Consider the following 26,121-nt stretch of genomic DNA (forward strand, 5'->3'; position numbering starts at 1 on the left):
CTTTAAGATGATAGTCAGATAAGCACTTTTTATCACTTTAACCCTTTAAGGTCCAATGGGGTCAATGGTGATCTGAACACAGAAAGCAATTTTGAAAAGTGTTCTAAAATTGACCGGTTCCTTAACTCTATCAGTAGGATTATTTATTCACTTTATTTATATTTGCTATAAATTTATTTATAAAAATTTTATTTATGGTAAATTTATTTATATTTACCATGTGGTCTAATATTAAATAGATCAACCACGATCAACCATTGAAAATCTATCATTGGAGTCGAGTTGAGGAACCGGTTAACTTTAGGGCATTTTACCTTATTTCCAGAAGAGAGACTCCATTGATTGATCCCTTGATTGAAATGCATTGAGTAGAAGTTGTTCTATAAATGGACCCCTAATAAAGATAAAAGAAATGCTTTGTCTCTTTTTATATCTAGGAAAATTTTCAAAATTTTTTTTGGATATCCCATTAATTTTCAATCACTTATCCACACCGGAGTCACGGGCATTGCGGGTTTAACACACTCAGGTTTGAAACCCACCCTGAAGAACCTTCGCTAATTTAGGAAAATGTTTGGGATCAATTTCAAGATGATCCCAGGCAAGATTCTGAATTCGCTTCATCCACCTCATACTAAGGTTGCCCTGAGGTCAACGTCTTTTTAAAATAGATTGCATAATTTTTCTTGATTGTCTATCAATAACTACTCTAATATGAGCTTTAGACATAATGTTTAGCCATGTAAAATCTCTAATTTCTTATCAGGCAAGAGTTTCCGAAAAAATTAACTTAGAATTCTGTATTAAGGGAAAATGATTTGATTTTGAGATTTTAGTAACTGGGCTAAACTTCCAATACGAAGTCCGTGTAGGGGTTATGCGATGATCGAAACGAAGCCAGTGGCGCTAGCTGGTGACTGTTAGGGTCTTGGCAGACCTGAGGATTAGCCGAGAGACGGCTTAGCGTAATTTTATTAGAAATAATGGTTAGACATCATTTCCATCTTTTTCCACTAAGTCGTCTCTCGGCTTAAGTCGTAAGTGTGTCTAGGGCATTAGATTACGAGTGGATCGGTTTGAAGCTTATGGTTGCGCGAAACTACCACATTATAAAAATTTAATAAATAAGGAAAGACTCGTCGAAGTTTTCCTGATTCTTTTAGTTTTGCTACTCTCACACACAAATATTGGTACAAGAAATCTAGAAGCAATACCTTCCTTTTCAAGATAATCAGAAAGTTCCCGGTTCTTTTTCCCCTGGTTTTTGGAGTAGTATTTACTTAATTGTGTTTTATTTCTCTTCAGAAGTATACGCTTAAGGGCAGAATCACATTGTCAATGAAATCCTCACCGTCACCGTCAAAGCTCACCGTATTTCGTTAATTTACGAATTTTCATTGATATTCTTACGCAAATTCTCAATTACCTTGTTACCTTATCTCATACTCGGTGGCACTAGGTGAAAATAATATAAGAAAACTGAAGAAATAAAACGAAAATGCGATAAACGGTGAGCAAAAACATTGTACGAAAAACTGTAGCAAAAAAAATCTAGTTTTTTTGCTCACCGTTTATCGCATTTTCGTTTTATTTATTCAATTTTCTTATACCATTTTTACCTAGTGCCACCGAGTATGCGATAAGGTAATACGGTAATTGAAAATTTACGTATGAATTGCATTGAATATGCGTAAATCAACGAAATACGGTGAGCATTTTACTGTCAATGTGATTCTACCCTAAATGTGTATATCTCTCTGCAGGAAACATTTTACTCAAATCACTAAAATCAAAGCTACAGTGAAGCCATAATTCTTTTGAATTTATTTCCAATGAATCTTTAGATATCAAGACTGAGGAAGAAAATAATGCTAGAGGTTCAATGGGACCTAGAACTGCATTCGGGAATTTAATAGGAGTTTTAAAACTTCTTTAATAACATCAAAAATTAGTAAAAGAATTGTGGAGAACCCTGTATATTTCTAAGTGGTGGTTTCCCAAATTTATGTCGCGTCTTTTGATCATTTAACACTTTTTGGATTTTCAGTCCCAAGATTATAAAATGGACTATTTAAATATGCTTCTGCTGTTGACGAACAAATACTTGAAATCCATAGTTTTTATTGGAATTTGGTTGGCCATTAAATGCTTGAGAATTATACAACGAATGTTGGGCCAATCACATTTACGGCTTGTACGGTGATTTCTAAGTTGTTCTGCCAACAGATAAACTCAAAATATTTTTGGGAATTTTATTTATATATTATATTATATTATTACATATTTAGTATTACAAGTATAATATTATGTATATATTTTTAAATGTATTAGGATTTTATCTATAAGATGGTTGCCCCATATACGCCATTTACTATTATATTTTTAATATAATATTCTATCCTGACTAAAACACCGGCAGACTGAAGTTAGCTTTAGTTAAATTTTAAAATTCAAATTATACTGCGATATATATGTAATTTATAAAAGTTTTAATTTTGCTTACAGATTTTAGATGTCATAGGATTACCCTATTCCTTGAAATATCATATCTCAGTTAATTTATATTTGTTGTGTCTTAGGTTAGTCGTATCTAAACCACAGAAAGGTCATTATTTTATTCGTACAATTCTACTTTGAATAAATACATACAAAATCTTGGTCAATCAAACCACAAAGCTAAGTTTACGATTAAGCCCTACCCCTCCAAAATGATCAATTCACTTTTGCGTTCAAATGTGATCCTTTCACGCGAGATTTTCTTATATACATTATTTGTATGTTGATTGAGTGTTTAAACAGTGTGAGAAAGAGATAAAATATACATACCTACATCTAATATCTGATCTGAATTCACTGAAAAGGTCAAACCATATTAGTCCATTTAGCAAAAATCTATTGCGATTGCTCATCAAAATGGCTATATCTTTTTGGATGGTGATTTATTCAATTTGCAAAGACTAAAACAAATTTTAGCATATTTTGTAAATTTCTTGACGCTTTCTTTTTTTTTCTTCCCAAGACAAGATATGATCATTTTAGCGCGCGCAAAATTTGGCCCGGTGATTGGGAAAATGTTAGCATATTGGTTTGGGACCTTTTGCATATCATTAAAAAATTGCATATTTAAATTGATTGAACTTTTGTGTGATTTATGTAAATGGTTTTTTCCGCAACATTGGCCTCTCATCTTCATTTTCTTTTCTCCCTCTTTCCCAGTCTTCTTTTTATTTTCTTATTTTTTTTTTGCTCTCTAAAAAGGTGGGATAAGATTTCATGCAATTTTACATAAAATATCTCTTGGAATATTGGAGTGCGATTAAAATCGATTGACTTGTTTTATGCATATTAGTGACTATTTGAAATGGGATTTTTGGACAGTATGTGAGATCTCTTCTAGCACCCAATCACGGTGGGTAACTTTCAAAAAAAAAAAAAAGAAGTGGTCAAGAAAATTTGCAAATGCACGATTTTTATTTAGTGACGGTTTTTTTTGGTATCTTCTGTCCCATTCCCTCTTTCGTAAACTTCGCAAATCTTTTCCTGTGCCTTTTGGGTGTGTTTGCGAAACTTTGGAGAAATCCACGTACTATTAGGTATTTTTAGATACAACCACAGGCATATGGTGAGGGACCATTTTTGCTAATATATATAAAATTTACACAAAGCTATATGTGCAATTTTCGCGAAATAAATATATCGAAACGGAGAAGACTATCTTGGCGGGCCCAACAGACTCCGTGCGCATCAATTTAATTTTGGGCGTCCTATACAACATTTTCGCATTATGTTTGACTTTGGCGCTTTTGAGGGAGTTTTTGAGTGTGTTAGTGGTTTTGAGAGGAAGTCGCGGGGTCTGCCGAGGGAGTCATATGAGGGTCCGCGGGGGCCTTTTGACATTGTGCTGTAAATGGAAGAACGTCTTGTTAGGCGAATTGTGCGCATGGTGACTGAGCTTAAGGCAATAACAGGGTAACACAACTGAATTGCACTGGTTGTTTTTTTTTAAATAATGTTTACTTTACAAATCAAATGGGCTAGTGATGTAATGATAAGGGCTTTCGGCTTTTGAGTGGCGAGCCCTCTGGTTCGACTGTCAGAGTTGTGATTTCGGGTCTTGCTTGGTGTTAAAGATAAAGCGTCTGAAGGGATATTTTTCACGTATTAGGGTCGAATGAACACCTCTTCGACAGGGAAGCCCTAGTGACACTTTCGTCCAAATGTTGAAATTTATTTAATGTATCTAATAAAATGTAATCGATCATGCCAAAAGGCTAACCGTACTATTTCAATAGACTAATATATTAGTCTCAACTACTCTAATTTTTACGTTAAATTTTGTATTAAAAATAATGCTTCCGCAAGGTTTTAAAAAATATAACTGCTCTTTGAGATCGAGGAATAATTATTAACGTGTTTAGAAATTAGAGATATTCGGCAACAGGATTAGACTTCTAGTCTAAATATCATGTCTGTGAGAATCGAATAATCCCGATAAGCCCTATACTTGCTAACAGCCTAACTCAACGGGAATTTGGTCATATGGAATGCATTGATATCAGCTATTTATCCATTGAGATGACCTACCTTCGTGTGTTGAGGTGGGATAATATCATGATATTACCACATGAACTCCCCTCTTGTACGCATACATAACTCATACAGGCTTTAGACCTAAGGCCTAGCCATATTACTTAACTTCTCTAATTTCTTATTAGTTAAGATTTTTTGGAAAATTTTGACTGAGGTTTGGATTATTTAGAACAAATGATCCATTAGATTTTTAAAATCCTATAAATTTGGTTGTTATTTAAGATATTGGTACATTTGGGAACTATGGGTTATATCGGTTATATCCGTAGTCTGAAGACTGCTTTAGGGTATAATACCCTGAACTTTAGCGACGATTGCAAGTAGAAAGAATTAGCGACTAGACGTAGACTTGGAAGGATATGCACGTGTACGCGTGCAAACCAGAGGAAAGGTCTGATTAAAAGGGCAGAATGGGTGGTAGGTTCATATCTCGCCCGTTGTACGGGCTTCAGACTTAAGTCATATGGCCTAACTTCTCTAGTTGCTACATCAGCAGAGTTTTTTTTTTAATTCAACTTAGGAATTGGATTATTAAAAGTAAATAAGATATTAGATTCTGGAAATGCAATAAAATTGTCTGCTTTTTGGGATTTTCAGACCTTTCTGAATTTGGCTAAAGTTCTAATCAGAAGACCACTATAACCCCTTTATAAGAGCTCTAACGATTCTTATAATTTATTTGATACGCAGGTAGACAATTCTAAAAAATTACACTAATAAAACTTGAAATTTTGAAGTAAAACTTAAAAAAATCCGGGCGATAGTTCTAACCATAAATTTTTCTTATCTCGATCTAAAATCTTACTATATTAATTGTATGAAATCAATAAATGAAGAAAGCTTTCTATATGTGGAACTGTACAATTAGTAAAAAGTTAAATTTGATTCGCCAAAAATTTAATTTAATCAGTATTCAAATAATTCAAATAAAAAATAAAGAACAGTAATATTTACTCAAGATTTTGTAAAGAGACAATAAAGAGGTTTTGATTGTTCTTGCAACCACCTTAGATCTTCATTACATAATATAGATCCATTATTATAAGGACTCGAGTTTTTTACAAATCAAAATTTTATATTTTACTCATCTCATTTAAATTTTTATCACTCATTTTTTGCACTAAAAAACATTAAGATACAAACCGGTGCTCAGTTCACTTGTTTCATCCTGTAAATCGCATATTTTAGGCCAAATGATGATGAAGGAGTTTCTGAAGCTCAAATATAGAGAACACAGACGACCACCAGAGAGATTTTTTTCTCAATGTCGGTCCAGATGTTTTGGGGCAAAAAGTTTCCTAGGGGGAAAAAAGAAGATAGTTGTTGAAGTGAAAGAGGGAGAAAATTGAGATGAGAAAATGAGTTGTTGGGCAAAAAGTGATCTACAAAGTACCACAATGGTAATTATACTTTGTAAGACCTAAAAATAATACATTTCAACTTGTGAATTTTGGTATTTTAAATAATAAATTTTGCTGTGTGTGCAAAGTGTGAGCAATAAAAGTCATTTTTTAATGCTCCCTGTGACGGTGTATGAAAAGAAATGAACTCTTTCTCCTCAACTTGCCATACACACGGTTTTTAATGGGTTTCAGTATTTTTTTTTATTCCACAACGAGGGGCAAAGTGAGTGATTGGAAGGACTGATGTGTAAATATTTGCACATAACAAAAAAAATCCCATAATTTCGGTTATTTTTTCTTCCATATGTATGTAGTTTTTGAGCTTTATTAATAAATATAAAAAGTGAAAATTCCTAATGTTATAGCGGTTGATGATTTTTTTTTTTGGCAAACTTATTATATACATATATATCTTTTGCACATTTCTACCTTCAATGTACAACTCAATTAAAATTTATTACGATTCATGGGTGTAGTAATAATACTGATTGTTAATTTATATTGCTTATTGCCATTTTCTTCCCATGCTTCTCGGTCTGTTCGGTTGAAGATTGGGTGAAGGGAGAAACTTATTGCTGGCACATTTGGTCAAAAAGGCGCGGATTTTGGTCAGATTGTGTGGGCGATGGCTTGGAAGCCATGTAAGCAAAAGAAGATGCCAAAGATATTTTCTCAATAAAGTAAAAAAAAAAAACGGCTCTTGAGCAAAACGTTTGCTCTCAAAGAAATTTAAACCATCAGGAAATTTTCTTTTAGGGCCGTTATTGCAAACATATGGCACAATACGGGATCAACTACATACTGAAGAAAATCGCTTTACAGAGTGCTCACCCATATCTCACAACGTAATTTTATCTCCATAAATTTGAATGGCAAGATAGTAACGAATCTCAAACACTGATAAAAAAAAGATCTGGGAGAAATGTGAGATTTGCAAATCGTGTCATGTGCAAATGTACAACGACATGCGCGATGTATAGATATTTTATAGGGCTTTATCGCTTGGAAAATTGATAAGAATTAAAATCTAGAGTGGTTTATGGGGTTAGGAAGGGACTAAGGGTTATCATTTGAGATGTTAACTCTACAGCAGATATGCGGTACACAACGGCACAGCATTAATTTCCGTAATTAAAAAGACCGCTTTTACCTTTTAAAGACTAACCTAATACGAAAATTCAATTAAATTATTAAATTAGTATTTTTCTTGGAACAACTTTCTTATATCACTGTTCAAGAAATTTTTTTGTAGCAAATATAAATAAATTGGTAAATTTTCATATCTGATGGATCCAATTAACCCATCAAGAACGGGAAAGAGATCTGCTGCATGGCTCTAATTTCTTGAGTATAAATTAGTTATCTCGGCTATTCTCACTATTATCTGGTGATAAGATCCAGAAAAATAATAATTTATGACTTCTAGTTTCCGAAATATTCGACACCGGAGGAAAAATAGGTTAGGGGATGATGGAGCAGTTTCAGACAGCTGAGGTTTTTTTTAAAACTTATTTGACAAATGTTATCATTTTCTCCTTAAAACCAAAATAGAATTTTCCGCAATTTGGCGAGAAGCTCATATTAAATGGAAGAGACATATTCGGGAATTTAATATAAATGTACTATAGAAGGGACTGAGGTAGAATTAGATAGAAATGAAATTTTTCTTTGCTTTTAATTTACGGAAAATGTGTTTCAATAAGACTGATTAATATTTCAAAGAATAGAGAGTAGTTTGCTTAATATTCTTTCTAAGTAAACTATAACACTATTAACACCATTCAGCCCCGGTCTCTCCTAGTCAGATAAAATTCCTTACAATATCAGCTAACATCATCTACAATCTTTTGTAAATACTTAGGTTTTCACTAACGAGAATTTATATATTTTACTAATCAACAAATATTTTATTTGAATTCCACGAAGAATTTTCTCTACTTTTAGTTCTACACTACGACCCTAATAGTATCAAAGAATAAAAATTTTAAACACTAACATACATTTGTAAAATTCTATGGTAATTGTAAGACTTTTAAACAACTTTTGTAAGCCAGGAACATGAGACAACTTCACTAAGAGGAATCCGAAAAAGTTAAAATAACAATTCGGAAATGTTTATTTTACCCTGCAGTATTGATCCGAAATCGGTGTAAATATTATGCTTTTTAGGTGTATTAGGGCTTAAAGTTACACTTTTTCAAGTTAATTTTACCCTTGAAAAGGTGTAAAATTAACATTAAAAAATGTTGATATATTTTTACACCTATAAAGTGTTTGTTATGAGATGAGGAAAAAAAGTTAAACGCACCCCTGTTTTTTTCTCAGTGTTTGAACTAGTAAATTAGTTGCTACGCATATTATTTATTACAGGTCATAACTTATAAAACTGAAAGAAAATAAGAATTCGACGCGTTGACTGTATTCGAATCGTATTGTTTTAGATCGTTTAGATTGTCGGAGCATGTCACACCCAATCCTCAATTTATTCCTACTTTTTTATATTTCGCCTCTTCACCTTGCAAGGACCTATATTTTTTCAAATTTTGAAATTATATAGTTTTGAGTTTTTGACATCGCACTGTTTGTCCATCTGATGCATCCAGTTTTTCATCAAACTTACGCTAGAGATAATAATTTAAAATCTACGGGTTATACTTGAATTGAAAAATTTGTTGATTGAAATTATTGGTCAATGGGGTCGATGGCATAAATAGAAAACCTCATGAAATCCTGCAAATTTTCAAAACATTACAATTTCGGTAGTATCACTCTTGGTTCTAAAATCGACACAACAATTTTTGAAATTTCAGTGTCGTGTGTCTTTGAATGTCAATTTCCGATTTTAATGAAAATTTTGAAATGTTTATAAATGTCTCAATCTTTTCAAGAAATATCACTATCTTCTTAGTCTGACTCGATTAAACGGTATCATCGAACTGATTTCAATGAGTCTTTTTTTCTAAATGTTTTTGCTTTTATTTAAAAGATTATTTTAAAAAAATACAACTATGATATGCTCATTTAAGGTTAGGTAGCTGAGATTATTTACAGACAACCAGGGAATGTTTAAAAACTCGTCAGCAAACCGTTCCGTAACGACTTTGAGGCATTTTATTTTTTCAAAAAAATACCTATATTAAACTATAGACACAAAAATTGAAAATCCTATGTCATACTGTGGGAGTTAAAGGGTTAACTCAATTATCAAAATATTATCTGTATAATTTGCGTGTCCACTAACGTAAGCAATTTTCTTCACTGGAGGTAAACAAAGGACCTGAATAATTTCCAAAATTACCATTGCAGAGAACAAGGTCAAGGCTTGTAGTATCATTAAATCCTGTATCATAACTATCATATTTCGAAAATGATTTGTATTAGCCAATAAATTGAACCTTATATATCTTGTGATTATATAATAATTGTAATGTTTGCACAAAAGCAAGATGATAAAGGCGTTTGATTGTGATTATGCCACCAACAACCTGTGCTGTGCCAAGTAATTTCCCTAAGTTATTGTTACATCTTATACATGATGTATGAGGGTACAATCACATTTAGGATTATTGCGCTTTACATCACAAGGTTGGCTTTATTGCTGAAGACTTTACAAGTAGTGTAAGAAGAGTTTGAAGAACTTTGCAATGCTGTATTGGACTATGGGGAAATAATCCTAAAGATTAAGGACGTTGTTCGCGTCAGAGTTTTATGGTTTTCTTTTATTATAGTTTCCATATTTTCACTTATACATTATTGTACTTTACCTTGAGCAATGCTGGTGGTTAACATTAAATATGTATATCTATATAAATAATGTTTGAAGATGATGTATTGAGATATGAAGGTCCGTGACAATTTTCTATGGGTATTAAGAATAACGTGATTCTTGAAGATTTTAATAGTTTTAGACTTTCAAATTCTAGCAATAGGGGTCTGAACTGTTAATTCTATTGCCTGGCATTGGTCTTAATTGTCCAAGAAAGTTTCCTTAAATATGGTAATTTGAGTTTCCCTTTATGGTGTACTGCATAAGCCTTGCATGACGCCCTAATCTAAAGTAAAATCTTCTAAAACGACAATTATTGTGCTTCCAAAAGGATGAGACAATGGTGCAGAAATGTGCGTGGGAGGGGCAATAAAGGAAGCCACGATGATCTTGTTGGGTTAGACTGCCCTGAATAAATTCAGAGTGTGAGCAACACATGAGCAATCTTATACGGAGCACTGTATTGACTTCAACCACTCGCGCATCAAGATTGTTTACTTACGAGCCAAAACGGCGCAAGATAGGACAAACATATACCACTGTCGACCCGCTAATTTTATTTAATTCACGTACTGTTCGGCATCGTCGAGAATACACAATATCGCGCGAATTCCATGTTGAGCGGCGAAATTCTGCGTGTTAGTTTGGGAGAAGTTCTCATTCCTACAATGTGCCACGTTTAGCGCGCATGTGTATCCAACTAATATTTCTTTTTTCGTAACCCAACTGAGACAAGGCGTTCGCGCATTTTATTCTACAAACACACCGCATTTGCATTAAATGATATTTTGTATGGCTGAAATGAGAATGAGGTCCAAGTGCCATCTTAATCCCTCGGTGTTGTCAACGTGGACCGGGTTGGAAGTGGAGGGAGGATGGGGACGTGGGGTTGATCATAAGAACTCTGGCGTCTCAGGGCGATTCTCTGCAAGATTTTTTTATGCTTGTCAATTTGTGGACAGTCTTACAATTGTGACACAAACACTGCTTCTCGCTTATGCTTCTTATGCCAATATGCATTAGAATTGGTGTTGGTGACTATTTGATGAATGCTGTAAACTAACAATACTGTCCTAAATTCGCAAACAGTACATCTAAACTAGACTGCTGACCTTCAAGTTGGTGATTTTTTTTCGCTAATTTTAAAAGCAAATTTTTCACAATCCACTGTGGATGTGTATCTGAATTGAATAATATATATAGATATTTTTTGGATGGAACTTTATGAAGCGACATGGTCCTCGGATCGCGTTTTTTTTGTGCCTCGTGTCTTTACTTCTTCATTCAAAAAGATGACGTTCTTTTTTTTGCCTTCTCTCTCTATCTTAAGGCACTCTTCTCCATAAATGAATTTATTTAAAGCTGAGGGAATAGTGAGGCATTGTCTATGTATTTGATTTCCTAGGAAAAAAAACCATAGAAGGTGAAGTAAAAAGATTGCAAATTTGGGCTCTTACTTTTTTACCTGTAAATGCTAAAAAGCTCTTTTAGAGTGTTGGCTACAGGTTGTTCCAATGCAGGTATTACCTGATATGATACAATATTGAGTAAAAAGCATTTGGTATGAGTAACTTTCAATGTGAACTAATGTCCAGGCTACAAATATTTATGTTTTGTAAACATTTATTTGGTATTTCAGCAAGAGAGTGAAATTTGACTTACACAAAATACACACAATGTGTTCGACAGTTCTAAACCTTTGAGTAAAAGCTCTGGCAGTTTCTTAATTCACGTTTTGTATTAATTTCATTTCAATTCATCTTATGCCCTAGACACACTTATGATTTAAGCGGAGAGATAGCTTAACGTAACTATATTCAAAATAATTATTAGACTTAATTTCAATCAGTCTCTTACTAACTAAGCCGTTTCTAGGCTTAAACCGAGAGATACATTAGTCAGAAACTTACGGAAATATGGGCTGATCATCATTTTGATTATAATTATGTTAAGCTCTTTTTTGGGTTTGCCCTTTATACCCTTTAAGGACGATTGGGTCACCTGTGACCCAAAAATGAAATTTTTCTTACAGCCTTCTAAAGCTGTATTTTGCTCTAAAAAGTTTGAAAAAATGATTTTTTCTGACCCTCGATTTTTGACCTTCTCGTCCTTAAAGGATTAAGGATGAGTGGGATACTGATGTTCCAAAAACAAAAAAGAATTTTGACTCTAAAAAGTTATTTTGTATTCTTCTAAATAGGTCGAAAAATTAGTTTTTATTTTTGGGACATCGGTGTTCCATTCATCCTTAAAGGGTTAAGTCGGAAGTGTATCCTAGGGCATTATATGAATCTGCCGCCATTTATCTGAAACGATCACTTTAAGAAAACTGGGGAAATCTGACTGAATTATGAATTATATATACCATTATATTTTATACAATTTATTTTATACGTTTGACAATGAACGAAAATGACATTAGCATTACCAATCGCTGCGTAAAAATCGTACAGCAAGCGTAAGAACTTTGGAAGAGAAATAATTATTTACCAGTGAAACAAACGTTGTCAGACTACAAGATTTGCAAACTTTCCGTTAGAAGGAATCTAGTAAAGCTTTATATATATCATAAAGCTCATTATATTAAATTAAAAAGGTTTCATATTTCCTTTTGGGTTGAATTCACTCTATCTTCCTTCGTAATAAAAAAAAAATAATAAAAAACGTAATAAAAAACTTTTTAAAATCAATATTAAAATTTAAGTTTATTTGTGTTTGTATATGTATTTGGAAAATTCCTTTAATTCTTTAAGGACGAGAGGGTTAGAAATTGGAGGTCAGAAAAAACACTTTTTTCTGATATTTTACAGCAAAACATAAATTTAAATAGCCACAGGACAAATTTTGTTTTTGGATCCCCGGTGAGTCAATCATCCTTAAAGGGTTAAGCTCCAATTATTTAGGAGGATGTACAGTAGTTTCACATAGCTCAAGTATAATTTCAAGTATAAAAATATGAGTAAAAGCACAAGAGCCTGAATGCAATTTAATTATATTCATTTCTCAGAGAAATGTTCAAATAATTTGAGGTGCATTAGACTACCCCAAACTCTCCTAATTGGGGAGATTAATCCTAATTAATAGGGGTAGATTAGCCAGGGATAGAATTAGACAGTGGGATATTATTAGATCGTCTTGGAAGGAATAATGAGCAAGTCACCTATTTATTCAGAATAAACTTCTCTCTATCTAACTATTTATTAATCAGTCTGATACAAACAATTCTTCACAAAATTGCCTGCAAAGAATAATTCCATTTGCATATTTTGTTTCATTTTTATTACAAACAATCATATATTTTTAAATATTATCATATCTGGTATTTTCTGGAATTCTATTGTATCTCTTACATTTTGTATATTCGGAACAAAATAGTTATTTTAATTTAAATTAAATGAAAATTTAAATTTGATACTTTCGGCAAAAAGAAAATATATCAGATTTTTTTATAATTTTCATTACATGCAATAATAAAATTTTAATAAGAAAATACTTCTGCGTCTTCAGTCTGTGTAATTAATAAAGCTTCATGGTTTCGCCAGGAATGCTTTCATTTTCAAGAAGAATAACAGTTACCCACTACATTCGTGGAATTTTTACTGCTCAAACTCTACCAATAGAACAAAAAATACTCTATATTCCTTCGATTTTGAACGTCCTGAAGTTAAGGATTGTGTTTTGGTAGAATTTTCTAAATCTGAAGTTTTGGTTTTATTGACGTCATACGATCAGACCTACCGTGAAAAAATGATTAGAGTTAGCGACATGGGACCTTCGGAAACCCCTTTACTCCTAATAAATCGACCAATGGCCACAAACCTGTCCTTTATTCTCCTCCTACTTCCTTCTTTCCTCTTTAAAGTTGACTTTACGGACATTATATCTATAGTGGATATTACCTCTAAATCATTCCTTATTGCAATTTTTCACGGTCAAAGAATTAAAAGATTCTAAACCGAGTATTTCTAAACCGCACTAGGTCATGTTAAGGCTCGTTGGAAAGGTTTTGAAGTGTTTCACAAGTCTAAATCAGTATTAGTACAGTTATGTCAATTATGAAGTTTGGAAAGAAAGAGGGTGTGATTGATACTATCGAAAGCTTTTGAAAAATCTAAAAGAATTAAAAGCGCAAACTGCCTTCGGTCGAACCCGGTACAGTTACAGTAGTGCTGTGCAATTTGCGAAAACTTGATTGAAAATTCGACAGTAAATCTATTTGGTCAAGATATACCTCAATTTGGATCTTAAGAAGATGCTCAAATGGCTTAAACCGGATTCAGATCTGACGCTTAAGCCGGCTTCAGATCTAAGGTTTAGGTAAACTGCTTAACTTCTTCCAAGATTAAATTGTTCAGAAAATTTTTACTTAAGATTGAATATTAAGGGCAAATGATACATTAGATTTTGAAAAACTATTAAAATTGTTTGTTATTTAGGATTTCGAGACCTTCAAGAACTGGGCTAAGCCTCCAGTCTGAAACTCGTATTAGCCATTTGGCTTAAATCCTCTAATTCCTTTTCAAGCAAGATTTTTGAGAAAATTGTTGCTCCGGATTGGATATTAAAGGCAAATTATCCATTAGATTTTGAGAAATCAACGGAATTGTTTGTTATTTAGATTTTTTAGGTTTTCGAGAACTGAGCTAAATCTTTAGTCTGAAGCCGGTATTAGACAGCCAAGGTACAGTGGACTCCCTCAAATTCGGGCATTTGGAACCGAAATGTCACCCGAATCAGAGAGAAATTCCGGCAATAAACTTTTTGGAATGCAACGATTTTTTGTTCATCTGTATGCACATATTAAGTTTATATATACTCATATTTTATTGTAAATTTCATGAAAATCCCTTAAAAATGCAAAATAACATCAAAACCAAAACAAATCATGCCAAATTCAAGGATATTTGCTTCATTCGATAATCATAATCAAACTTGAAAACTGTCAACAAACTTTTTTCGAATTTAACTGCCCTCGAATTAAAAAGTAGCCCGATCTTAAAAGAACCGAATTAGCGAGAGTCTACTGTAAAATGATAATGGAACGAAAGTCACTGGGTACTGAAGGTCTTGCAGGTTTTGGGAATTATTGAATAAATGTCAAAAGAACACTAATCTGGCAAATGGTATACGTTTGTATTAACCAACATATTTTTTTAAATATTTTTTTTTAATAAAAAAAATAATGAATTACTTGAACGATGCACACTGATTGATTTAGATAATAACACTGATGTGAGTAGTGGAAAAAACGAATTGATATATTTATGCTAGAAGAGATTCCTTCTGCGTGAAATGAAGGGTTAAATAAAATTAAAATTGGGAAAAGTTAATAGTATAATTCTAAGTAAGTTTTTCAATTGGTGGAACTCGAAATAGAGAGCTTCACTCTTCTTGAGGTGCCTGTTATTAACTCGCGACTTTACTGTAAAATTTATATTAGTAGACGCTGGTTCTACTAACCAGTTATTTTCAAATTTAAATAATTTTACTGCAATTTTAAATATAAAAGCTTTAAGTCAATTTGCATTGCAAATTTCCCAAATAAATATTTTTAAAGAAAAATTATAATATTAACATCTTGAATTTATTAAGTTAACAAATTGGTCAGTAAGAAGTCACATTGGTCACATTTAGACTGTTGGTAAAAAAAATCAATTTTTGTCAGTAAGAACCTAAAAAGGCCTAAAAGCCTCTTTAAATCAGTCTGATGAAACAAAAATGGTTCATATCTTCTTCATTTTCCCTTTATCAAGAATATATCACTGTTTTTGGGAATGTAACGTTTATGATTTCCTTCTTATTTACACGTTAACCAAAACTAATTTTACTATCTAATTTTTATCAAAACACTCTCTTAATTTGCTGTTGTAGTCAAAAAATATATATCTTAACTATTTGCAATGAAAATGAAAGATAGTTTCTGAGATTTTACTAACGAATAAAAATTTTAGTCATATAAGTGTTATAATAAGGCTGTGTAATATATAATATATATATCAGATTAATCTTTTAATATTTAATATAGTCGCTCATTTATTAATATTATTAAATGAAATTAAAAAAGGCTTTGGCAAATTTATTTAACAAAATACTTTTTGTCATATTTCAACTATTCTCCTATTCATTTGGGAGACCTTTTTTGAGACAATCTTCCTGGGTCACCCTGTTCATAAAACTTTGAGTGTTAATGAAGGTTTTTTTGCCTCTTCCATGTGTGTTCTCCGACGCGAATAGAAAAAGACAGATATGACAGTATGTTGCAAAATTTTAGAATAAATTTATTTTCTAGATGCTCATTTTTTCGCAAACACCTCGCCCATGTATAAGCGCCAAAAGGTTTTTGCAGGTGGAACTGGACATGGTCAATAAAAAATTAGTCTTTCTACCTTGATACAATCCGTGTGCAAAACTTTCCATTAGGTTTTTTTTTTTTGGTAAAATAGTCGAGGAGTGATATTAATGAAAAGTTTTGCACTTTCAATGACAAACTAATAAATTTTCTTATTGTCTATTTCTCGTAGATACACCACTGACCAAGGCAATATGGACCAGCAGTTCTGTCTTCGCTGGAATAATCATCCGACCAACTTGACTGGCGTGCTGACTTCTTTGCTCCAGAGGGAGGCCCTCTGTGATGTTACATTGGCATGCGATGGTGGTGAAATTGTCAAGGTATTTATTTTATTACACTGCAATTACTGAAATAATTATCTTTTTTTTGATAAGTTCATCCCTCTTGAGTGTCATAAAACATGTTCGCGAATTTCTTTTAGTATATAGTGCAAAATGTAGGAAAAAACAAAGAACAGAAATTATATAGTACCGAGTCTTAATGTTTTCGTCACCGGTTCCTAATTTAATTATACTATTATACTATTAGTATCAAAAAATTACCTTAATAGAAGAAAAGACAGACAGATATTGACGTCAATCGATATGTGGAGCTAGAAACCTTGGGCAACGCGTTAAAAAGATTCAAAAACTTGCTTTTTGCTCCATCTCACTCTCGCCTACATCACCATCAATGTCTTCTCACTTTGTCTTGTCTTGGGAGACACAATATTCTAAGATGTAAAAAAAAAAAATTCTTGGTGTCATTGAAAAGAAAATGCAAATAAGTAACCTTTTCCTTCACCATTTTCAGGCACATCAGACCATCCTGTCAGCATGCAGTCCATATTTTGAAAGCATTTTCCTGCAGAACTCTCATCCGCATCCAATAATATATTTGAAAGATGTTAGATACTCAGAGATGCGCTCACTCCTTGATTTCATGTACAAGGGTGAGGTGAACGTTGGCCAAAGATCGTTACCGACATTTCTAAAGACAGCCGAAAGTTTACAGGTAATACAAGTGATTGCTTTCATAATAATTTTTTCCCATAATTCTGCCAGCATCTAAATTGTTGTTTAGTGTCAGAATTCAGCATAATTCTCACAATTACATCCCAGCGGTAGCACATATAAGTCCAATTAAAGCTTCTTTCCTGAGAATTGGCAGAGAAATGATCGAAAATTAGTATTAGAGTTGAAATGAATTATTAAAAGTTTTTTCTCTAGATGGAATTTAAAAAAAAAATCCGAAAATGCCTTTCGTAATTTTGACATAAAAATCTAAAATTAAAAAAAAAAACAAAAATCACATTGAACTGCAAAACATTAAATATTTTACTTACTTAATATTAAAGTGCTATAACTCAAGCCACAAGTTTACTTTGGGTGAAACAGAAGGTTCATTTTTTTTTTGCTTTCGCGTCATTTTTGCTCCCTTCTTTACAATAAAGAAAGAGGATCATAAATTTTAAAGTAAACCACCTAAAGTAAATTTCTTGTTAGAGTTATGTCCTTGGAATATTAAATGAATAATATTGTGAATGTGTCACTCTGCGTTAAAATCCTAAAACTTCGCTATAAAATCTGTTTATTATCCTAATATGGCAATTTCGAATACGAAAAGATTACAATGGTCTTTTTATAAAATATTATAATTTTTGAAATTATATTTAACACTGAGAAAAAAAGAGGGTGCGATTAACTTTTTTTCCTCATAACTTTAACACTTTTTAGGTGTAAAAATATATCAACATTTTTTAATGTTAATTTTACACCATTTTAAGGGTAAAATTAACATGAAAAAGGGTACCTTTAACCCCCAATACACCTAAAAAGGGTAATATTTACACTGATTTCGGATCAATACTGCAGGGTAAAATTAACATTTCCGAAATGTTATTTTAACTTTTTCGGATTTCTCTCAGTGAAGGTATAATGGGGTAACTTGGGAACTTTGAGATTTACTTACTGCCAATTGCGAATATTGATATTAACTTACTGTTTTCCTTGTGGAAACAAAATATAAAAAAAACTACAAAGAAAAGCTATTCCTTTTCTTCTCGCCTGTCTTTTTTTTATTTCGTAGTCTTCCTTATCTCTTTACCCATCTGAAACCTCAATTGGTTCAAATCGGAAATTATTCCAAATTAACCCATTTTACCCTACTCTATAAATAAACTTAAAAAGCTTTCAAGCAAAATTTTAACAAGCAATATTTGCCGCTAAGTATTTTTAATAGAGCAAAATTCTATGCAGAAAAAAAGCCTTTAGTTTTCATTAGGTCTAACTTTATTAGGGGTTATTATTTATTCATTTACAATATTATTTATTAAGAGTTAGGGTAAGTGTTCCAAATTTCGGCATAGTTGCATATAAGCACCGAAGTCCTAAGTTTGACGTGCAATATTTTTAATTCATATTGATATTTTTTGTTACTTCCTTTTCGGGAAGGTTGTGTGGAACCTTGAAAACTAGTTTATCATCTTTGTTTTCTTTAAATCACTTCCTAAAATGTTGAAAAATTAATAATAATATGGACATTGTTTTGGGTAGTATTCCGGCCATTTTGAGTGAAATACCGGCCACCTTTTTTCTGACCACCTTTTGTGACGCAACGGATGGAAAATTTCAAAACGTCAAACGGAACGAGTGTAATATTTAGTTTAATATGTTTATATGACCCACAAGCCCTGAGATCTTCCGTGTTATTTGTCCTGAAGACCTGAAGAGTAGCATTTCAAATTTGCGCGCAGATTCCCGTAGCAATTTGCCCTTCCTGAACTCTTCCAAGGCCTTTTCCACATAATGTTTTTCATAGAAATGATGTTTTTTCTCTGGACATTGTAGAACTCAGGAATTTAAAAAAAAAAAAACATAAAATAAATAAGAAATTTAAGAAAGCAAAAGATGTTGCCGTAATATCCAACACTACCTCACCGGAGAGATGCTCACAAAGTATATACTTTTTTACGCGAAATACAGAATCCAGCTGGGAAATTTTACCCGAAATTTAAAGATTGATTCACTATTAACGTAAACAGAAACAATCTTTAATGAAAACTAATCAATTTTCATGAAAAACACAGAAGGAAAATCTTTTGAACTTCACCATAAATCGTAAGACTGCTAGAAACACAATCGATCTGTCACATTTTTTGTAAGACTCTTTCCACACTGAGGTTTTACAACGCAATTTAAATTTAAATTATACCTAAAATTTAATAGGTCTTAGTATTAACACATCCTAAGATGAATAAATATTTAAACGCAAAATGAATTCATTGACTATTCGAAGATAACATACATAATTTTAATTAATTAATTTCCATGGCCGAAATTGCACTCAAAGTGGTCGAAATTAGAAGCTGGCCGAAATTTGCCACACTTCCCCTATGTGTTAAAATGCATATATACCCAGGCTGATCAGATTTAACCCAAACTGTCATCCATCAAGGGCTTAAAATCATCCATTAGAAGTCTTTTGCATAAACTGCCTTTATATAATTGTCTACTGCAAAATTTAACGCTAAATATTTTCGAGGATCAGCCTGAGTTCTATTTGGGCCTTTAGGACCACAAAGACTCATGCTGACCTATGAGAATATTTTGCCCATAAAGGATCTATCCCAAATTATTACACACTGAGGTCTTACACTGAGAGAAATCCGAAAAAGTTAAAATAACATTCCGGAAATGTTAATTTTACCCTGAATTATTGATCCGAAATCTGTGTAAATATTACCCTTTTTAGGTGTATTAGGGGTGAAATTAACCCTTTTTCATGTTAATTTTACCCTTAAAAAAGTGTAAAATTAACATTAAAAAATGTTGATATATTTTTACACCTAAAAAGTGTTAAAGTTACGAGGAAAAAGAGTTAATCGCACTCTCTTTTTTCTCTCAGTGTAGGAACATCAATTAGAGATCCTGTGCATAAATTTCCCTCACTTAATCCTTTAGGGTGGAATCACCACTGTTCGCCAGTGCCCCACTTCTCGCCACTTATATTGAAATCGCTATTTTTCACGATTTATGAAATAAATGGGCCGCAAAGTTACTTGTATTTTTATTGCTGCTACACTGAGAGAAATCCGAAAAAGTTAAAAAATCGTTCCGGAAATGTTAATTTTACTCTGCAGTATTGATCCAAAATCGGTGTAAATATTACCCTTTTTAGGTGTTTAGGGGTTAAAGGTACCCTTTTTCATGTTAATTTTACACTTAAAAGGTGTAAAATTAACATTAAAAAATGTTGATATATTTTTACACATAAAAAGTGTTAAATTTCTGAGCAAAAAATGTTAATCGCACCCTCTTTTTTTCTCAGTGTACGTATGGAGTCGAAAAACACTCATTTTTGTTTTGAATTTAAATATTTCAGCATTTTTTAAAGGAATATTTTGAAAAAGTGCATCGAATCCAATATTTCTTACCAAATATAGTAAGTGTCATGAAACTTTTATCGAACAAAATTTCCGATTTTGAATCAATAATTTTTCTATTGAACACTTAATTACATTCGACAAATATATAGAATTTGTATTTAGTTAGTTAATATTTCATTTTATATTATTTTTTATGTAAAAATGAGGCATGGCGGAAAGTGGTAATATTCTAAAATTGATTCACCACCTGTCGCCATCTCTTTTCAATAGGCGACGCTAACTTCACTTCATAGATTTTTAGTTGTCAAATCTACTTTGTTTACTTTCTGCAATAGTCTAATAATTTGATTTCTCAAATAAAAAATGAAGAAAAATCATTTAATGTGAGTAATAAGAAATGCTGAATGTATTCTTTGCATAATATTGTTCAAAATAATCGAGTTTGAACTTTTCCAAGTGGGTGGCGAGAAGTGGTTACATAACTGGCGAAAAGTGGTGAAAAGTCGAGACGAAGTGATTATTTTTGCATTGTTAATAAAAATCAGTTTTTTATGTACTCCCGCGTTAAATTGTAGGACAATTGTTTTGAAGAATCAGGAGCCAATATATCTAAGTAGCTTTGTGTCAAATTTGAGTTATCTGATAATAAGGGATCAAAAGTTATAATACAATTAATTTCACTTTTTCCTGAAAGTGGCGATAAGTGGTTACTCCACCCTAATATATTTAATATTTTAATAAGATAATTTTTCTTCTCTGCTTAAAAGAAAGGATAGTGTCTCGGATTAGTACAAAATGGAGTATTCTACGAGATAATTGATTTTGATCATGGCTACATTTTCGATCAACCAGGCAATCGACAAACGAAATAGACAGTACCCAGTGTTTGTGATTTTGTGACTTAGTTTTTGTGAATTTGTGACTAGTTACATTTAAGAATTTTATCTCCATATCGAAAAATACGATGCAGTTTTTAAAAGCTTATTTAATGAGTTTAAGCCTCAGGGATTTAGGGGAAACTGGGGTACCACCAAACACTTTTGAAAGATGCGATTTTGACTGAATTTCCTAAGAAAACTGTGAGTTTTAGAAAAATGTTGCTTACCCCATGTTATAGCCTTGGGTATAGCCTGCTTATTAATGTATACAAGGCTGATGTAAAACAATTCAATTTTCCGTAAAAAGGAAAATTGTGTCATCATGCATTTTTCGCTTTTTTCCAACCACCCGGGGTACCACCAAACACTTTCTGGGGCACCAAAAAACACCGCTTTTTCTCACCTATTGAAGTTATTTTGGGCATTCACAACAACTCTTAATTATAAAGAATGTATTGAAAATGTAAATAATTCTCAAAAAAGCACTGCAAAATTTAGAATGAGTGACCAAAATAGCAAAAAACTAAAGCACTGCACACCGAACATATTTTTCAATGGATTTTTCATCATTTTGACAACATTCGACTTCTGAATGGAAAGCAGCGCCACTAAAATCGTGGCAAACACTATACCTAAAGTTCAAATTTTGCGCGCTCTTCTGATTATTTGTAATAAAATCGAGAAATCATTCGTCAATCTTTGATTAAAATCATTTAAGAATCATTAAGAATCATTTAATGCAAAATTGGGTTCTCGAAACTATATTTCTCTTGAGTCTTAATTGAAAATCCCATGAAAGGGATATGCATGTCAGAAATCGAACAGAGAGGGAGATGAAGAGTGAGAAAGATAAGAGGAAAAATTTTGCCATTCATGCTACGCTCGCGACATCTGCAATTGTGAGAAATTTGCTTGTTTGTTGGTGCCCCAAACTCTGTTTTGTGATGGATTTTATATTCTTTTAAAAAAATGTGAACATTAATTTCATTAGTAGACACATAAATATTATCCCAAAACATGTAGGAAAGTACTGGTGCAGTGAAATTTGATGTAACTTATTTCAGTTTTATTTTCCAGGTAGATATATAATTGACTAAAATTATCAAAATCTCGCAATTTTGCGAAAAAAGATTCTTATTTCTAAACTACTTGAACTCTGTGGATCATTCTTTTTCTGGACAAGCATCCCTATAGTATCTATGATTTCATGTAAGTCTCATTCTCTGAAATCTTATACTTATTTAAAAAATCGCAGTGTTTGGTGGTACCCCTGTTTGGTGGTGCCCCAGTTTCCCCTATTTAAGATTTGAGAGAATTGTCTGGGATACCGTCTATAACATCTATAAGAACGCAACATTTTTTTTTTAGAAAATAGAGTGATTGACTTCATTTAAAACTTAAAAAAAATGGATTATAACTTCAAATGTAAAGAATATGACATTCAATGTAATATTTATAATGGAATTTGTAAAAATTCATTTTTACCTTTATCTGTCATTTATTTATCAAATAGAACTTTATAACATCTTTGGGTTTTGGGTTTTTAGGATTGGAGACAAAAGATATTTTTTGGTGGATTTTTTTCACGATCTAATCCAACAAATTATCCACTAAGAGATTTACATGGAAATTTACTTTATCTTTAATTAAAATTGTAAATGAGGAAATTTCAATAGATTTGTAAATTTACATATCGTTCTTAGTAATCTGTCGTAAGGCTTAGTAATTGCTAGAAGCAGTAGAACAGAAATCTCACGTGTGCCATCACTTCTAATTAATTACCAAAGTCAATTTAGTCACATTATTTATTGGGGCTCTCAGGGCACAACATTTAAGCAACATTAAATATTGCAGAGAAATTATAACCGTTTAGTGCTTTGGACATCTTTAGTGAAAGAGAGAGAAAGAGGGATCATTGTCCACTAAAATTGATGGGCGTACCGTTGAAGATTGCGACAAGTTGCGATGGAGAAAATGACATACATATTGGCGAATAATTAAGTGATGATAGACAGTTGAACTGCTTGATGATTTTAACGGACACTTTTTTTTGTGTGTGCACAATTAATTGACATTAAATTAGAATAGATGTCTTTTATCTTTTATCCTCAATCTATGGATGTTAGGCAACTCTGACCATTTAGTGATACTAATGATGAGTATTGTTGATTAGCATGGGATTTTTTCTTCTTTTTGTATTGTTCCGGTGCAGGTACGCGGTTTGACCGACAACAACAATATCAACTACCGACCAGAGAGCGACAGGGATCGCGATTCAGAAACGAATGCGAGTGGTGCTATGAAACATTATGATAAAACAGAACGGGACAGAGATCGCGACCGGGAGCGGCTGGACCGCGATCGTGAGGAGAATTCGGAGAGTAAAGACCGCGATAGGGAGACACCTGTGGATCACCTGAGCAGCAGCAGCAGGAGCAGCAAGCGGAAACGTGAAAATTCATTAAACTGTGATAATTCAATGCGTGGCGCCAGTGTCCAAGAAAGGCATTATTCTCAGGATTCTCAGGTGAGTTTCATTGTGTATCTTCCCTCTAATAATAATAAGCACATTATTATAGACAATATCTCTCTCTAAAATTCACAAATTTTCCCTCTCATATTCGCCTCGGCACTGCAATCAAAAATCAATCAGTGTGGCTCAATTGCGATATATATCTTCTCTGTTTAATGGCAAATTGAGAGCATCAAGTGGCAAACTTTGCCACACACATACACTTACAGACTTTTCAGATGAATTTTTGGCCATGAACAAAAATGTCTATTTCATTACAATAATTCATCATTTATTAATTACAATGTAGCGCGCGCGCGAAATTCACTATACCCGAACCGTTATAACCGTAAATGCAGTTTTCTCCGTATTTGATTCCAACAGTCCACAGCTCACACCGGTGAGAAAAATCTTCCAGCATCCACACAGAGTGGTCAATGATGACGCCAGAGGGGAACGAGTTTTGTGATTTCTTGGGTTGGAAAAGACAAAAAAAAATCAATTTTACACATTGATGAATGTTGACGTTTTTTTATTCGTTTCTGTGCCAAAAATACCCATATCATAGTGACTTTTTTTTGAATCTTTTAATAGTCAATCTTTTTTTTTTTGGAGAAAGTTGCGATTAGGTCAGCTTCTTTTTGCCCTCAGCGACCGTATATGCTCTAAACTGGAGTTTTGCTTCGAGAGCATCTTCATGGTTCATAAAAGAAAAGAATAGAGATTTCAATCGCTCTTTTGATTCGGTTTTTTTTTATAATATCTTTTATTACTGCCTGCCAAAACTACTCTGGGGCAAACTAATGATATCGAAATCAATAGGCTCTCGTATTATTACTATAATCGCCCGTTCTGGAGTTTTACTGTTTCTTTAGTTTTAATTAGCGCTTGGAATTTAAATTGGCATCTTATATAGATAGTTCAAATTGTAAATTTAGAATTGAAAGTTTTTCAGTTAACATCAATTTTAAGTTCACCTTTGACCAATGTAAATATTGATTATTTTACATACTTCAATAACTCTCATTCTTATTATATTGTAAAGTTCGCGTTTTGCAGCATTAAAATATTTGAGTTCTTTCACAGAGAGTAAAAATCTAGGAAAATTGTAAAAGACATTGAAACTTAAAAGAATTGTATACAATTGTATAAATGAGAAAAAAGAGGGTGCGATTAACTTTTTTTCCTAATAACTTTAACACTTTTTAGGTGTAAAAATATACCAATATTTTTAATGTTAATTTTACACCTTTTTAAGGGTAAAATTAACATGAAAATAGGTTACTTTAACCCCCAATACACCCAAAAAGGGTAATATTTACACCGATTTTGTGTACACTGTGTACACTGAGAGAAATCCGAAAAAGTTAAAATAACATTCCGGAAATGTTAATTTTACCCTGCAGTATTGATCTGAAAACGATGTAAATATTACCCTTTTTAGGTGTATTATGGGTTAAAGTTACCCTTCTTTCATGTTGATTTTACCCTTAAAAGGTGTAAAATTAACATTAAAAAATGTTGATGTATTTTTACACCCAAAAAGTGTTAAAGTAATGACGAAAAAATGTTAATCGCATCCTCTTTTTTTCTCAGTGTAGGATTAAGTAATTAATAACGGATGGATAATGTTTGGTTCAAAATTATCCTTCATGAAAGTTTTCAAACTAATAGAAGTATTTTATAAACTTGAATTTCACAATGATGAATACCTCTATTACGAAAAAGGTTAAAGATTGAACCCTTAAGTGGTAATTTGGTCACCGATATCTAAAAAAAAACCTGCACTGAATTAAAGGCTAATACAACCTCATTTATCACAAGGTTACAGAATTTACAATATTTAAAGGTTAAACAGTCATCGAGATCAGCTTTAAAATTAAATAAAACCCTAATAATTTTTAGAGGAAACACGGCTATTTTGAGCGGGTTCCGGTCAAAATCTCGAAAGCCAAAATCTTGAAAGTCAAAATCCCGAACACCAAAATCCCGATAGCTAAAATCCGGAAGGAGCCAAAATCTCGAAAGCCAAAATCTCGATTTCCTAAAAGTATCATAGCTATTCCCACGATTGCTCCCGCGCTTACTTACGCAAAGGGAAATCTTCTGTGTCTTAGGAAATTATTCTAAACATTTTCCTCCATATAATTTCATCCCTTTAAGGAGTTTGAACATTCGGAATTTTGGCTGCCTCCGATTTTGAGCTTTGGGCCTTAATTGCTATACATAATTTTCACGTATATTTAAGGGAAGC

The 26,121-nt window shown here is 32.5% G+C and overlaps 1 protein-coding gene across 9 annotated transcripts in view; it reads left to right on the forward strand.

Moving 5' to 3' along the window:
* LOC129799756 (sex determination protein fruitless) overlaps window positions 1–26,121 on the forward strand; it is a 205,680-nt gene that overhangs the window by 130,500 nt on the left and 49,059 nt on the right. For all 9 annotated transcript variants that reach the window (XM_055843954.1, XM_055843961.1, XM_055843958.1 and 6 more), the window contains 3 exons: window positions 16,281–16,431; window positions 16,904–17,104; window positions 23,568–23,882. In XM_055843954.1, coding sequence (XP_055699929.1) covers window positions 16,303–16,431; window positions 16,904–17,104; window positions 23,568–23,882 — 645 coding nt within the window. In that variant the 5' untranslated portion in view covers window positions 16,281–16,302. The remainder of the gene's footprint in view (window positions 1–16,280; window positions 16,432–16,903; window positions 17,105–23,567; window positions 23,883–26,121) is intronic.

The sequence above is a fragment of the Phlebotomus papatasi genome, chromosome 1 (genome assembly GCF_024763615.1).
Source record: "Phlebotomus papatasi isolate M1 chromosome 1, Ppap_2.1, whole genome shotgun sequence".
NCBI classification, from domain to species: domain Eukaryota; kingdom Metazoa; phylum Arthropoda; class Insecta; order Diptera; family Psychodidae; genus Phlebotomus; species Phlebotomus papatasi.